Source organism: Manis javanica, chromosome 10 (genome assembly GCF_040802235.1).
Source record: "Manis javanica isolate MJ-LG chromosome 10, MJ_LKY, whole genome shotgun sequence".
In the NCBI taxonomy this organism is placed as follows: Eukaryota; Metazoa; Chordata; class Mammalia; order Pholidota; family Manidae; genus Manis; species Manis javanica.
The window spans coordinates 98,467,751-98,485,214 of NC_133165.1; the positions used below are offsets into that span (position 1 = coordinate 98,467,751).

General features: G+C 39.9%; 1 protein-coding gene across 18 annotated transcripts in view; it reads right to left on the reverse strand.

Moving 5' to 3' along the window:
* ANKS1B (ankyrin repeat and sterile alpha motif domain containing 1B) overlaps positions 1 to 17,464 on the reverse strand; it is a 995,298-nt gene that overhangs the window by 64,000 nt on the left and 913,834 nt on the right. For all 18 annotated transcript variants that reach the window (XM_073213673.1, XM_073213674.1, XM_073213669.1 and 15 more), the window contains 2 exons: positions 10,955 to 11,062; positions 8,608 to 8,787 (listed from right to left, as the gene is read on the reverse strand). In XM_073213673.1, the coding sequence (XP_073069774.1) occupies positions 8,608 to 8,787; positions 10,955 to 11,062 (288 nt within the window). The remainder of the gene's footprint in view (positions 1 to 8,607; positions 8,788 to 10,954; positions 11,063 to 17,464) is intronic.

A 17,464-nucleotide genomic window follows, 5' to 3' on the forward strand; every position in this document is an offset into this window, starting at 1 on the left:
GTTGCAGTTGAAAAAGCACAGTACAGAAGAAAACTGGAAGTTATCTTGAAATAATAATAACTTCTAAAGCAACCCAAACATATAGCTTTATAGTTTAAAAAAAATAGTTGGATGACTACTACTTTACTTGAGTCTTACAACAATGATGTGAGGTGGGTATTATTCTCACTTTAGGAAGAGGCTCTGAGTAGCGAGAGGCTTGTTCAAGGTTACAGAGGTATTAGATATCAAAGATGGGATTTTTAACCCTGATCTCATTACCTTAAATCTGATATTTAAAGAGCTCATCAAATTGTGAAAACTGAAATCCATACCCATGTGATATAGTAGTTTTCCATCAGACATTCTCAGAATTCAGAAGTCAGAATGGGTCTCTTCAGATGCCCACTACTGCTGCTTGTGCCTCCCAGATACCATTTCCATTTCTGGTCACGGCCTCTGACTCTCCTTGTGAGTGGCTCCCTTCCCACCACTCAGTCTGTGTGGTTCAGGTGGAGCTAAAACCTCCAGATATGTGACCTATGCCTGGCTGATCACATCACACACACACACACACACACACACTCTCTCTCTCTCTCTCTCTCTCTCTCTCTCTCTCTCTCTCTCTCTCTCTCTCTCTCTTGTGATTAGCTCATGACATATTAGTGATCCAAACCAGACTGATCTGAAACATGGGACTCAATATGGGGATGTTTTGGGGAACTCTTGGAAAGATTTGACTTCTTTCTTGCAGGGTCGAATTGAAACTCCCTTCACGTAGAGAAAGCCTGCTTGGGGAAAGAGCCAATGCAGAGGAGAGCAGAGCTGAGACGTGAGGACCTAGAGAGCAAGACATCAGTTGAGAACTTGGGTCCAGATCAACCTGGACTTTGCAGCAAAATGATTCAAATACATGCTCTTTTCTTCTTAAGACTTCTTGAGCTCAACTTCTGTTACTTCAATGAATCCAGAAGAGGCCCTATTAATATATTACTGTAATCATATATATAAATGGAATTAACCACAACAGGACCACATAATCAGCCCTATTTCCTCCAAACATGAAAAAAACCCTTCTCTTTATTTATTTACTTATTTTATGCTGGAAAAAGAAAAGGAAGAGGGAGAAGGAGAATAAGAAAATTTTCCTACCCTTGAAAATTGATCAAGATCAGATTATAACAGCCAAAACTCTGACCTGTGGGCCCAAGAACTGGACTGAATATAATGAGAAACATTAAAAAAATTTAACGAGTGAAAAAATAGGCTGGTGTGCCTCTGTGAACAAGCTGCTCAGTGTCAGCAAGCCTAAGGCACCACTAAATATCACAAGGTCAATTCCATTGAAATAGGGTTTTTATATATTGCCAGATATTTTATTCAGTTGAAAATGGGGTTTTTTCTACTGATGATATTTTTTAAAAGAAATCCATGGTCTTGTTTTAATTGGAAACATTCACTTTGGTTAAGCACCAGCACATGAAGGAAAGTGGAGACATCAGAGCTTCTCTAGCAAAATGAACGGAGGTGTTTAGGTCTGACTGTATCTGTCAGAACAAACTCCTGGGCGTCTGATCAGCCTCACTGATGGGCTTGACAGAGAATGAAACAATCAATACTTGCAAGATGAGCAGCAAAACCTAAAAATTAATCCATCTGAGAGATTCTCCCACTTATTCTCATTATTTTTTTAAGATGGATGTACAAGGATAGACAGTTAACACTTCAGTGTTGCCTGAAAGACACTAATCACATTGGAATTTCCAATCCCAGGTTGTCACAGGGAAAGCAGTGTACATTTTGAGAAGAGGCAATTAACTGTCCACATTAATAAACAATGTGTACAACACCTCAGGTTGAAATCCTAGGTATGAAAGCACTGGTTTCCACTTTTTGCCTTTGGAAGTAGACGGCTGGCAGTCTGGAGCTCCTGGCTGAAATAGGGCACCGACATCAGCCACATCCCTCGTTATCTCTGAAGCTGGGATGTCAGTTTGTCAGCTCATCAAGCTGTCAAATCAGAGCTTACTGCATTTATTCTTAACTTTCCTTTTTTTTGGTTACATATTACCTGTCTTTCCTTAAGTATTAGGAGTTGCTCTTTAGACCTTCATGGAAGAAAACTTTGAAGTCATAGGTAGGCTAAGCCTCTCTGAGAAGTGGCTAGGGGATGAAAATCTAGATTAGAAAGTAGCCACTAACTTACGGGCACTAAAAAAGTCTGATGTAACACAGTGGTAAGAAAACTGGTTTAGTTTGGCAAAAAAAAAAAAAAAAATCACTTTGTAAAATGGTGTTCCTTTCAACAGAGCTGTGCTCTTTCCTGAGGGTTGATTCCATAAATTCCCATAATGCACTAGCAGTGGGTAGAATATCTAGGAGCAACAGGCTTTCTAGAAATTATAAAAGAATATCAAATATAATACAAATTATAAAATATAAAAGAATTAATTATTGTCTTCCTTCTTTCCCAGATGGCTAAGTGTTTGCCTCACAGAGTTTTGGAATATCCTCTCTAGCTAACAATTCTGTGCATCGTGTATTTCAAACAAGTTCTAAATTTCACTGATGGAAAAAATAATCCTTTCTTCCTAGCTTAATGTTTTATCTTACCATGTTACAGTTATGTTGTTCTTGCTTTAAGATACCCTTTGCTACATTTATAACCTGAATTTGCAGAGAACTATCCATCTATCCTCTGCTTTGCTTGGTTTGTCACAGCACAGATCCACTCTCCATCACCACAGATCCTCCTTGGCAGCCTTAGTATGTATATGATTAAAGCAAGAAAAGGGAAAATTACAATTCCATTCTCAAAATACATCCTAAGCATGGATAATACTGGGACAACAAGATGGTCTTTAGAGAATGCCACACAGTCTGAGCTCTTACTTTCCTAGTATCTTTGGCATTAGCTGGTCCTATGATGAATCAGGGACTTTGAAATCAGGGACTCACAGGTGATGAATCTGAATTGACAGCCATCTCATCCACGTATATACAGTGATTTAGAATATGCTTTCACATAACTTGTTTTATCTGATACGCACAACCCCAAGAGACAGACTTTATCCACATTTTAAAGACAAGGAAATTGAAATTCAGAGAAACCGCATGACTTGGTAAAGGCCACACAATCAGAAAGAAACCAAATCAGAGCTCCAGCTGAAGAAGCTGCTAAGGAAACAGCAGCACCCACTATTCGGAGAAACCCTACAGGCAAGAACTTCTCTGTACATGCAGTAAACCCCACACCCATATACAGAGCTTTTCACAGACACAGGAGAAGGCTACCAGGATGTGCAGCAGGGTCTCCACTAAAAGGATAACGAATAACTGCTGTAGTTTTGCATTTAAAGGATTTTACGGTGATAAACATGAACCAATTCAATGAGTTCCCACAAAACTACTAGTGATTTTAGTCTGGCTTTGCTTGCTATGCCTCCATCACTGCAATCTATTCTAGCGAATGGGAAACTAGTATTTGAACTGTTTTTAAAATATTTCATATCGTTCTAAAACAGCGACAGCCCACAGGACACCAGGAGCCGACAGGAGCCAGGATATGGTCAGGCAGACGGAGCTCTGAGTTCTGGCTCTGCCATGTACCAGCTGTAAGGCAAAACCCTCACCCACCTGGGCTTCCTCTAGCATGGAACAGGCTGTCGTGAGGATTACATAATAAATAGACCATGAGTGCAATCCCAGGCACTGCTCTGGGCAAGGCAGCCTTCTGTGTGGCTCTATTTCCATTCCTATTCTTTTAAAGAATATCAAAAGAATGAGTATTTGTAGAACTAACATAAGATGCAAAATGCTTTCAAATGAAGTAATTGATCTAGTCATACTAATTAAGTAATACTGTTTGTATCAAGAATTATTAGACTTTCAACGAAATCAACTTTCTAAAGATTTAGCAATTTAGACAAAGACTTTATAGTGCCTAACATATTGCCCCAAGCAATACTGATCTTTTTATTTCAGTAAGACCATTCAAAACACAAGGACTTCTACATTATGGGTTTTCCTCATTAATATCAAGCTCAAGTTTGTACAAGAATATGCATTTCTTTTACTGTTCAGTTCCTTTTTATTTTGTGAAGTAGAAAATTTTTCTGTTAAGTACTTCCTGTAAATGGAGGCCTTCCATAAATGGCTATCAGTTTCACATTGGGAAACTCTTTTTCCTTTTTTCATAACTTTGGAGAATGTTGTCCCTAAACTTAATTCGTTCCATTACTCTCTTTATTAATCATTTTGAGAGTACTTTGACTTCTCGATATCATTCAAGAAAATTTCTAAAATTGTGATTAGGCCTTAAGTCACCAAAAATATTTTTTCTCCTTCTGATACATTTTCCATATACTATCTCATCTCTACAGATCTTGGACTAAAAGCTGATCTACCACGTGCTAATTGCACATGAATAGTTGTGTAGGATACCTTATTTGAGCTAAATTGAGATAACAGATGTGAAAGCACTTAGAAAATTTAAAAGCTCTATATGCATTAAGTTATTATTATACAAATGTGAGTGCAACATTTATTTATTAGGGATATGGAAACATGGGAGGATTTCAGAACATCTGAGCTAATGAGTCCAATATAGAATTATAGGCTAGAAAACCTATGTGTTCAGCATGATAGGAAACCCACTGTTGAGAAGAGCTTATATCATTACATTCAACAGGTTAAAAATATTATTAGTGAACTCAATTTTATCTCTTACATATTCATTGAAGATAATTTAATGCCAGAATATTGCTTAGATCAGAATAAAAGCAAACAACAGCCACAATTTTGAAAATCCCCTGTATTCCAAGACAGGTATTTTTAATATTGGTTCAATTGGAAAGCAAGTAATTAAGACAGCACTCCAGTGTTACTTTTAAAAAATATTTGTCAATGAATAAATTTAACAAGTGGAATGGCCATTAAATTTATCTCAATTTAACTTTAAACACTGTTTTTCCAAGTTAAGCAAAGCACTTTCAAACATCTGTTGAGCAGACCTTAAGGAGGACACACTTCCTGTGAATTACCGCAACCACCAGGAACTTCAGGTTTCTGGCCTCTGGCTAGAATTCCAGATCACTGGTAGGGGCTCTGATAAACTTGAAGTACAGGTATTTCTGAGAACATGGATGTGTTCTAGAGATTTTCTCTTAACTGCATTTTCCTTTCTTTTCCTAAGTAAAAAAGCCTGAAGATGGACTTACTGATTTCGTAGGAAACAGACTGGTCAGGCAAGCGTTAGCCAAGCTACAGTAACCCCCCTGGAGAAAGCCCTTGGCAAAGAACCTCAGGGTCTGAGCTCCTGGTTGGAAGGGGGTGTAACTAGCTGCATGTTTACACGAATTTTAATTGCTAATTTAAGCCTTTAAAAAGGTTAAAAATTATTGGCTAATCACATAACTTTGGGAAAGAATATGGTCCAGAGAGAATATGACAGGTTGTTAAAAGCAAATGAATTTCAAAAATTATTACAGCAAAAGGAAGAATAAGAAAAACATCAATTGAATGGTTATGGGATAGATGCAGGGAAATGGGACAAGGGTCACACCATTGTAAAATCTACTTAGCTTGCAATAAAGGCCCTTAAACTTAATCTATATGCTGCTCTTCTTCTTCCATCCCCTTAATCAATTAAGTAACTTTGTAACTAGGATGAGAAATAGACCTCCCAAGAGTAAAAAATGAACCTACATGGATAAATAATGCCAAGATCTGTATCAACACAGTGACCTAAATAACCCTATTCCTAAGACAAAGGAATTATGAATCACCTGTATACATCATGCCTTATGCTGAACCCCTAACCAAAAGGCCCTATAAAACCCCAAACCCTAAACCCTTAAGCGTGCCTCCTCTCTGAGGCTGCCCACTCTCCAATCTGAGTGGGTACTGTCTTATATCAAATAAACCTGCGTGTTGCATAAGCCCACTGTACTTGTGTCTAAACTCTTTTCCATGATAATGACAAGAACTCTCCAACCTCTACCACTGGTGGTAAATGCCTTTGTCATTTGCCTTTTTATTCCGCTTTATAGTCATAATACTATCCTTTTCTCTGTCCCTGTTTTATTTCAGGCCAGTAGGGAGGTAGAAGTTCTTGGAACATAAACTCACTCCAGCCAGTGTGCTGTCGTTCCCCCAAATTCTGGGGTATTGGGGATATAATTCCCATGCTGTGCAGAGTCAAGTGGACACTGGATACCAGGTAACCCTGGCTTTAGGGGCTGGCAAGGGATTTGTCCTATGCTGAGCAGGAGTTCAATGAGCTTCCGTTTTCTCCCTTGCTCTCTGCCACCTGCACGGCTGCTGCCACTCACTACCACTCTCGCTTTAATGAATTCCTTCCTTACCTACATTTGTCCAACTTGTTTGGGAATTCTTTCTTGATCAGAGTCAAGAACCCTCCCCACCAGGCTGAGGTTTTCCCTCCTGCACAGTGAGAGACCTCCCCAGACACAGCTGCCCAGCAACAGCTGAATGGTAGAAAAGTCACATAAATAAAACTGTTCAACAATAAATAACTGAGTATTTCATATTTTGACAGGTTAAAGCTTTCACACTATTTAAAAATGTATCCATTCATTTCTCCACAACTTTTGGCATTTCTAGGCTGGGAAACAGTCTCAAGACAAACTGAAACCTGCATTTAACCCAGCCTACGAGTTACAATTCCAGAATCCCTTTTTCCTATTGATCAGATGCCTGTAGTGCCATCTCCTACTTTTTTTGCAGCAGAAGTGCTGTATTGAGCAGAGGATTGCACAATGCTTCTAATAGGCTCCTGGTTGCTGATGGAGGCCTATGTCTACATCAATTTTTAGATCACTGTGAGCAGTACACATGAGGAAAATAAGCATATTTACACCGACCCTCCATAGCTCGCCACATTCTAGACACCTGCGTATCTCATTCCTCTTTCTGCTTTTGAGTCAAGTACAAGTTCCTTCAGTTTTCTCAAGGGCAAAACAATTCCCAAAAGGGATGCCTTCTGATCGAAATGACAGGAGAAAGATCTGGGCTGTTCCAGCCACTGCCCCTAGCTTCTGAGTCTCATGAAGAAAGTAAGGGAGCAGTCTTGCTAGACTGATTACCTCTGAGTATTCATACATAGGCAGATGAGTAATTAATATCCTCTTTGAAAAAACTGCACTATGTGGAGAAATTTCATAAATTACATGAGCAGCTCAGAGACAAGTGATTCTGTTTTTGAAGTTGGCACAGTCAATATTAGCTAATGCTTATTAATAAACAAATGATCCTCCCTTACCCAGGGAAGAGAAGGATCAAAAAAGACCCAGTTTGTTTTAATACATAAAGACTACATTGCTCAAGGTTAAAACAAACTATGTCTCTAAAATGCTGTCATCAGAGAAATTTAACCACATATGTGATCCACAAATACTAACAAACAGCAAGACAGCTTGGGGAAAAAAGCTTTTAGACTCTTTATTTAAAAGAAATCAGTAAATGCAGTAATAAGGATTAAAAGACAATACTTAACAAGAAAGGGAAAATTATTCTTTTCTTGTCTCTCCAACATTTTCCATCTTCAAAAAAAGATTCTCCATCACCTCAACACTGCCATTCCCTGCACAAAGAACCCTGAGAACAATTCATTATTGAAAGAATCGAAAGGAGATGCAATATCCCATACTCTTTCTCTCTCCAGGGCATTTGCAGACAGAACAGCCGTGGTTTCCAGAACATTCTCTTAGCATTTTTCTTTCAAGAGCAGCTGCATGGAATGTTTACCAAAGGCTTTTAGAAACAGAATCTCACCAAACAGTTAGAAAAATATTTAACAACCCAAGCAAAGCAATTACAGTCAAATTTTCACCTCAAGATTCTCATTTTAGGTGTGGGAGGTGGAGAGAAGCCTCTTAACACACCAGTCTGAACTTAGAATGAGGATGAAATGAGTTGATTCTGCCAATAGCTGTCAACAAATCCATATTGCTGAATCTCAGGGCAGGACTGGAGAGCTAGCTGCCCATCTGAATGTGCTTCCACAATGGCGCCACTGCTTGGTTACAGCTGACAACCAGTTTCTGAGCAGTGGGCTGAGGATGGACTGCACGTGGACATCTCTACTAAGAACCTGGAAAGGCCTGAACATGAAAGATTCTGCTTTGCAGATATTTGCATCAGGCAGCATCAATTTCAACTACTCCAGGTGACCAGAAGCACAATTCAATACAAATGTGTGAACCTGGGTGGTAACTGACAACATTATGAAGAGTTACTACTGCTTACACCCGCAGACTTGTGTCCTGTCATCCAGCCACTTTACACCTTGTAATCTAGACTTTTATTACTCATTTTCATGACAATTTGATTTTTACATGGTATTATTCCCTTTAGGGCAAAGACTTTCTGGGAGCAGTAAGATCAGATATCATCTGTTCAGTAAGAATGGATAGCAAGGATCTGGGGATACATTCCATTATCTGTTTCTGTCTGGTTCACAAGAGAAGGGAATGCGAGCAGAGGCACTAAACGGGAAGATTCCTGCCAGGGGGACAGCAGGCACCCACTGCGAGCCACGGTTCCATGTCAGAGGGCACTCAGTGTGGGAGCCAGGCAAAAACATCGCACAGGCTCCTGATACATTACCTGGGCCATCTGCCGCTCCAGTTTTGATCGGGGAATATCATCAAAGTAGTTCTCATTTCTTCTTCTCCTTGCATCGCCCTGCATCATAATGTGAGGAACGTCTAGGGAGCCACCAGTGGTGTAGGTGCTTTGGCTAAGTGATGGAGACAGCTGTGGAGGAGTGTGATTACCACTGGGTTCCTGAATGGAAACACATCCTGAGTCAACACCATTTCTCACAGCTCACCTTTGCTTTAAACATTGTGAAATAGTGACGAGACAAACCATCGGGGTTGGAAGCCATTTTTGAGTCAACCCACTGCTAAGGAAGGGATGACATTCTACTATTTTATTAATGGCGTGATCTAGGCAGTACTTTGCTCCCTAAGTATTTCAGGCCAAAGGTGGAAGGCACAGAGTCAAGCTGTTTTCTTAAACTAGTACGATGGATGACCTCAGGAGAGAGTCACGTGTGTCGGGCACCCCTGGCACTGCCGTGTGTGTGTTTTTCCAGAGTAAGGACCTGTATTTGTGTGGACAGTGTCCTCTCCATGCCAAGTGCCAGGACAAAAAAGCCAAATTGGGACCTAATGCATCTTCATCAAAGAGTGGTCTGGCACTTGGGCAGGGAAGAGGACACATTATGGAAACACAGCATGTCACATGCACAGACTGCGGAGCAAGGCACATGACAGGGGTGTGTGTCAACAGCAAGGAGGACTCCAGTGGAGGGACACTGGTGGGACGTAAGCTCAGGGGTGCAGACAGCTGGGCTCTAGCGTTTGCCAGCGGGAAGAGGGTGGATCAGGCAGACCCTCCAGGCCACTTCTCCCAGGAAGTGCTGGACCTCCTTTGAGGAGTTTAGGTCCGGCACTTTTCCTTGGAATCTCTGTCCTTGATCTGTTTCTTGTCTCCTAAATCTCTCCCAGGAAGCCAGAGGGAGAGGTTCAGAAGGGAGAGGAAAGAGTAGACCATGTAGCATGAAATTACTCCTCGAAGGAGTCATTCAGGATGGTTACACTGAGGGTGCCTATCTCTCCCTCTCCTTTCGTGTAATGAAGGTAAGACAGTAATCCTTTTCTAACTTCATTTTGCCCCAGTTTATTTGAGGCTCCTCTTACTGAGGGAGAAACATGGGTCCTTTTTCTGCTGTCACTACTCCCAAAGTCCCCAGCCAGCCTCCATGTAACCCAGGGTGGCCCAGTTCCCCAAGTCACTTTTCCTCCCGGCTCCCTCCTGGAGGGAGGTCTCTCGCATTCCCTGAAATCTCTGGGTACTTTCCAACTCAAATTTTAACAGCTCCTTCCTGCCTGACCCTCTGCTGTGCTAATAGTCAGGCTGCGGACTGAAGCCCCCTGACAAGGGGCACTCGACTGCGTGTCATCGCTGGCGGTCGTGTCTGAGTGTCCACGCCTGGGTTCCTCGTTTTTGTCACTACCCTGTTCACACTTGCAGAGAAGGGATCAGAAGCAAGCAAGCGTAGGACAAATAAAGACAGACTTGGAATGCTCCAACTAGTCAAGTAGATCCCTGCTTTTAAAAAATTTTCATTTGTTTATTTACTTCTTATTGCAGTGTGAGTACGATAATATTATAATCATAAATGTTAAATATAAAATATTTATAATTACATATAATTAGTATAGTTTCAGGTGTACCACATAGTGATTCGACATTCATATACACCGATCCCAGCTTTTTGATGAATTTCTTGAAAAACCCCTTCTACAGGTCTCATGAAACTGTGACTTGTTACATACATGCTGTTCCTTCCTGCTGCCGTTGTGCCTGGCAGTTGCCTCTCACTGACTCTCTCTGCCCTTCCCTCCTTGCCTTCCGTCCCTTCCACTTTCTTTCTTCCTCCATTATATGGTTTCTCTCTCGTTTTTCTACCCCCTAAATCTAAAATATGGTTGAAATAGTTAATCAAATAAAGTCCTAGATTCTCTACTCTTAATTTTTACAGTGGGTAAAGCTGGACAATTTTTATTTCCTAAAATAGAGTAGACCCTTAGGTTCATTTTAAATTGATCTTTACTCAACTGTTTGAGGAGTTTGACAGAAAACTCATTTCCTCTCTCTGATGTAGCTGGGAGTGTGGGATGGGAGGAGTGGGGCTCCTTCTAGAAAGGTGGTGGTTTGTCAGATGTACATCTGAATCTCAAAAGTATACATTTAACCAATTGAGAAAAACAAATATTGTCTTATAAAGCATAATCAAACATGAGACTTTTTTCATACAGATAAGGTGAGCTACATGGAAAACAATCCATACTTCCTGACTCATTGCTTCAGTCATTTTATTTCATTGCACAAAATAATTGTTGAGGATAAGAGTGGAGAAGAAAATGACCCTGTGGGCACTTACCCTGAGGGTGATGGACCGAGGGGGTTTCTGTGGTGGATCGTCGTGCAGCCTGTCCCCCAGAGATGCCAAAATACGTTTCCTGTGGCCAATCAAATTGATTTTTAAAACCTGGAATGACACATATTTGGGTTAAATATTTCATGTGAGAAAAAAATGATTTTTTTTTTTTTTTTTTTTTTTTTTTGAGAGGGCATCTCTCATATTTATTGATCAAATGGTTGTTAACAACAATAAAATTCAGTATAGGGGGGTCAATGCTCAATGTACAATCATTAATCCATCTCAAGCCTAATTCTCGTCAGTCTCCAATCTTCTGAAGCATAACGAACAAGTTCTTACATGGTGAACGAATTCTTACAGAGTGAATAAATTCTTACATGGTGAACAGTACAAGGGCAGTCATCACAGAAACTTTCGGTTTTGATCATGCAATATGACCTATAAACCATCAGGTCAAATATGAATATTCATTTGATTTTTGTACTTGATTTATATGTTGATCCCACATTTCTCCTATTATTATTATTATTTTTATTTTTAATAAAATGCTGAAGTGGTAGGTAGATGCAAGATAAAGGTAGAAAACATAGTTTAGTGCTGTAAGAAGGCAAATGTAGATGATCAGATGATCAGGTGTGTGCCTATGGACTAAGTATTAATCCAGGCTAGACAAGGGCAGCAAGACATCCACGGATGCAGAAGATTTCTCTCAAAGCAGGGGGGGTGAGGTTCTGAGCCTCACCTCTGTTGACCCCCAAATTCTCACCTGATGGCCCCCCTGCGACTGTGCCTGTCTTAGGTTGTTCCTCCCTTGAGGAATCTTACCCGTCTCTGGCTAACCAGTCATCTTCCGGGGCCATACAGGGAAATGTAAAGTTGGTAAGTGAGAGAGAAGCCATATTGTTTGCAAAGGTTAGCTTTTTACTTCTTTGCAGATTTATGCCCTGTGGCTTCTATGCCCAGCACTTGTCTCGAGGTATCTTTACCACCTGGAGGAATTATGATACTCGGTAAATTCGATATGAGGCACGAATTCTATTTAAAGTTTGTAATTAGGAAGGAAGAAGAAAAGCTATAGATGTAGCATATGAAGGAAACTTGGGAGGATTGATTATTTCTTTGACATATCTTCTTGTATAGTACCTTAAGTATGTATAGGTTTTAAACTACTAACTAATTTGCACACACATATTGACATAATAGGAATACGGTGACATAAACAAAGCAAATCTATAATTACCAGCCATCTCCAGTGAAGCCAAGAACTCCATTTAGGCACCCTAGGCATTTGTGAAAATTTATCTATGATATGATGGATATTTTCCAACTGTACTTGAACCATCAGACAAATTAAAGCAGCCCATTTCTGGGATCTGTTCACATCCCATATGTTCTTTTAACCATAGATAGTCTATAGTCATGAGATTTTGGGGTGCTACAACTTGCACCCCTCCCAACTCCTGGTTGAGTTCCAACAGTACAGATCCAGTCAAATTCGTTGTCTCACTGTATGCACATGCCAGCCTAGACATCTCCCTCCTCCTTCTTATGGCAAGTCCAGGAGACGGTGGGCTGGATGCAGCCACAACCGCAGCATCGTCCGGATCCCTGTGGAGGCTTTTTGATGATCATCCCCCGGCACGAGTCCTCCAGAGAGTGCTGATGCCGGAAGCTCCTCCTCATATCGTATCTTAGTTCATTTTCTGGGTATCCAAGCTAGGCCTTGATCTTCTGCGTAGAGACAAACAGACCCTTTGCCCACACTTTGACATGCCCTCTATACCACTGTGCAGAACTCATTGGAGGTCAGCACACAGTAACTGCTTTTTTTTTTTTTTTTTTTAATTAAGAGAAAGGAATATTATCAGAAAAGAGTACCTCCATAGCTGATCATCTGACACCCTTTAAGTGATCAACATTAAGGATATTTAAAGCATGCGTTGATCTTTGATTTACCAATAGTTTTATCCTGTTAAGGAGTAATCCCCCTTTTCTTTCTTTCTTTCTTTTTTTTTTTTTTTTTTTAAATTTTTAATCTACACTTACCTGAAGAATACTATGTTTACTATGCTCTCCGCTATATCAGGTCCCCCCTAACAACCACATTACGGTTACTGTCCATCAGCTTAGCAAAATGTTGTAGAGTCACTACTTGTCCTCTCTGTGTTGTGCAGCCCACCCTCCCCTTTCTCCCTCCCCCCCATGCATGCTAATCTTAATACCCCCCTTCTTCTTCCCCCCCCTTATCCCTCCCTGCCCACCCATCCTCCCCAGTTCCTTTCCCTTTGGTACCTGTTAGTCCATTTTTGGGTTCTGTAATTCTGCTGCTGTTTTGTTCCTTCAGTTTTTCCTTTGTTCCTATACTCCTCAGATGAGTGAAATCATTTGGTATTTCTCTTTCTCCGCTTGGCTTATTTCACTGAGCATAATACTCTCCAGCTCCATCCATGTTGCTGCAAATGGTTGGATTTTTCCACTTCTTATGGCTGAGTAGTATTCCATTGTGTATATGTACCACATCTTCTTTATCCATTCATCTACAGATGGACATTTAGGTTGCTTCCAATTCTTGGCTATTGTAAATAGTGCTGCGATAAACATAGGAGTGCATCTGTCTTTCTCAAACTTGATTGCTGCGTTCTTAGGGTAAATTCCTAGGAGTGGAATTCCTGGGTCAAATGGTAGGTCTGTTTTGAGCATTTTGATGCACCTCCATACTGCTTTCCACAATGGTTGAACTAATTTACATTCCCACCAGCAGTGTAGGAGGGTTCCCCTTTCTCCACAGCCTCGCCAACATTTGTTGTTGTTTGTCTTTTGGATGGCAGCTATCCTTACTGGTGTGAGGTGATACCTCATTGTAGTTTTAATTTGCATTTCTCTGATAATTAGCGATGTGGAGCATCTTTTCATGTGTCTCTTGGCCATCTGTATTTCTTTTTTGGAGAACTTTCTGTTCAGTTCCTCTGCCCATTTTTTAATTGGGTTATTTGTTTTTTGTTTGTTGAGGCGTGTGAGCTCTTTATATATTCTGGACGTCAAGCCTTTATCAGATCTGTCATTTTCAAATATATTCTCCCATACTGTAGGGTTCCTTTTTGTTCTATTGATGGTGTCTTTCGCTGTACAGAAGCTTTTCAGCTTAATGTAGTCCCACTTGCTCATTTTTGCTGTTGTTTTCCTTGCCCGGGGAGATATGTTCAAGAAGAGATCACTCATGTTTATGTCTAAGAGGTTTTTGCCTATGTTTTTTTCCAAGAGTTTAATGGTTTCGTGACTTACATTCAGGTCTTTGATCCATTTTGAGTTTACCTTTGTATATGGGGTTAGACAATGGTCCAGTTTCATTCTCCTACATGTAGCTGTCCAGTTTTGCCAGCACCATCTGTTGAAGAGACTGTCATTTTGCCATTGTATGTCCATGGCTCCTTTATCAAATATTAATTGACCATATATGTTTGGGTTAATTTCTGGGGTCTCTAATCTGTTCCACTGGTCTGTGGCTCTGTTCTTGTGCCAGTACCAAATTGTCTTGATTACTATGGCTTTGTAGTAGAGCTTGAAGTTGGGGAGTGAGATCCCCCCTACTTTATTCTTCTTTTTCAGGATTGCTTTGGCTATTCGGGGTCTTTGGTGTTTCCATATGAATTTTTGAATTATTTGTTCCAATTCATTGAAGAATGTTGCTGGTAATTTGAGAGGGATTGCATCAAATTTGTATATTGCTTTCGGCAGGATGGCCATTTTGACGATATTAATTCTTCCTAGCCACGAGCATGGGATGAGTTTCCATTTATTAGTGTCCCCTTTAATTTCTCTTAAGAGTGACTTGTAGTTTTCAGAGTATAAGTCTTTCACTTCCTTGGTTAGGTTTATTCCTAGGTATTTTATTCTTTTTGATGCAATGGTGAATGGAATTGTTTTCCTGATTTCTCTTTCTATTGATTCGTTGTTAGTGTATAGGAAAGCTACAGATTTCTGTGTGTTGATTTTGTATCCTGCAACTTTGCTGTATTCCGATATCAGTTCTAGTAGTTTTGGAGTGGAGTCTTTAGGGTTTTTTATGTACAGTATCATATCATCTGCAAATAGTGACAGTTTAACTTCTTCTTTACCAATCTGGATTCCTTGTATTTCTTTGCTTTGTCTGATTGCCGTGGCTAGGACCTCCAGTACTATGTTAAATAACAGTGGGGAGAGTGGGCATCCCTGTCTGGTTCCCGATCTCAGTGGAAATGCTTTCAGCTTCTCGCTGTTCAGTATAATGCTGGCTGTGGGTTTATCATATATGGCCTTTATTATGTTGAGGTACTTGCCCTCTATTCCCATTTTGCTGAGAGTTTTTATCATGAATGGATGTTGAATTTTGTCAAATGCTTTTTCAGCATCTATGGAGATGATCATGTGGTTTTTGTCTTTCTTTTTGTTGATGTGGTGGATGATGTTGATGGATTTTCGAATGTTGTACCATCCTTGCATCCCTGGGATGAACCCCACTTGGTCATGGTGTATGATCCTTTTGATATACTGTTGAATTCTGTTTGCTAATATTTTATTGAGTATTTTTGCATCTACGTTCATCAGGGATATTGGTCTGTAATTTTCTTTTTTGGTGGGGTCTTTGCCTGGTTTTGGTATTAGGGTGATGTTGGCTTCATAGAATGAGTTTGGGAGTATTCCCTCTTCTTCTATTTTGTGGAACACTTTAAGGAGAATGGGTATTATGTCTTCTCTGTGTGTCTGATAAAATTCCGAGGTAAATCCGTCCGGCCCCGGGGTTTTGTTCTTGGGTAGTTTTTTGATTACTGTTTCAATTTCTTTGCTTGTAATTGGTTTGTTTAACTTTTGTGTTTCTTCCTTGGTCAGTCTTGGGAGGTTGTATTTTTCTAGGAAGTTGTCCATTTCTTCTAGGTTTTCCAGCTTGTTGGCATATAGGTTTTCATAGTAGTCTTTAATAATTCTTTGTATTTCTGTGGAGTCTGTCGTGATTTTTCCATTCTCATTTCTGATTATGTTGATTTGTGTTGACTCTCTTTTTCTCTTAATAAGTTGGGCTAGAGGCTTATCTATTTTGTTTATTTTCTCAAAGAACCAGCTCTTGGTTTCGTTGATTTTTGCTATTGTTTTATTCTTCTCAATTTTGTTTATTTCTTCTCTGATCTTTATTATGTCCCTCCTTCTGCTGACTTTAGGCCTCATTTGTTCTTCTTTTTCCAGTTTTAATAATTGTGATGTTAGACTATTCATTTGGGATTGTTCTTCCTTCTTCAAGTGTGCCTGGATTGCTATATACTTTCCTCTTAAGACTGCTTTCGCTGCATCCCACAGAAGTTGGGGCTTAGTGTTGTTGTTGTCATTTGTTTCTATATATTCCTTGATCTCTATTTTGATTTGTTCATTGATCCATTGATTATTTAGTAGCATGTTGTTAAGCCTCCATGTGTTTGTGAGCCTTTTTGTTTTCTTTGTAGAATTTATTTCTACTTTCATACCTTTGTGGTCTGAAAAATTGGTTGGTAGAATTTCAATATTGTGGAATTTACTGAGGCTCTTTTTGTGAGCTAGTATGTGGTCTATTCTGGAGAATGTTCCATGTGCACTTGAGAAGAATGTATATCCTGTTGCTTTTGGATGTAAAGTTCTATAGATGTCTATTAGGTCCATCTGTTCTAGTGTGTTGTTCAGTGCCTGTGTGTCTTTACTTATTTTCTGCCCGGTGGATCTATCCTTTGGGGTGAGTGGTGTGTTGAAGTCTCCTACAATGAATGCATTGCAGTCTATTTCCCTCTTTAGTTCTGTTAGTATTTGCTTCACATATGCTGGTGCTCCTGTATTGGGTGCATATATATTTAGAATGGTTATATCCTCTTGTTGGACTAAGCCCTTTATCATTATGTAGTGGCCTTCTTTATCTCTTGTTACTTTCTTTGTTTTGAAGTCTATTTTGTCTGATATTAGTACTGCAACCCCTGCTTTCTTCTCACTGTTGTTTGCCTGAAATATGTTTTTCCATCCCTTGACTTTTAGTCTATGCTTATCTTTGGGTTTAAGGTGAGTTTCTTGTAAGCAGCATATAGATGGGTCTTGCTTTTTTATCCATTCTATTACTCTATGTCTTTTGATTGGTGCATTAAGTCCATTTACATTTAGGGTGACTATTGAAAGATATGTACTTATTGCCATTGCAGGCTTTAGATTCGTGGTTACCAAAGGTTCAAGGTTAGCTTCTTTAGTATCTTACTGCCTAACTTAGCTCGCTTATTGAGCTGTTGTATACACTGTCTGGAGAGTCTTTTCTTCTCTCCCTTCTTATTCCTCCTCCTCCCTTCTTCATATGTTGTGTGTTTTGTTCTGTGCTCTTTTTAGGGGTGCTCCCATCTAGAGCAGTCCCTGTAGGATGCCCTGTAGAGGTGGTTTGTGGGAAGCAAATTCCCTCAGCTTTTGCTTATCTGGGAATTGTTTGATCCCACCATCATATTTAAATGATAGTCGTGCTGGATACAGTATCCT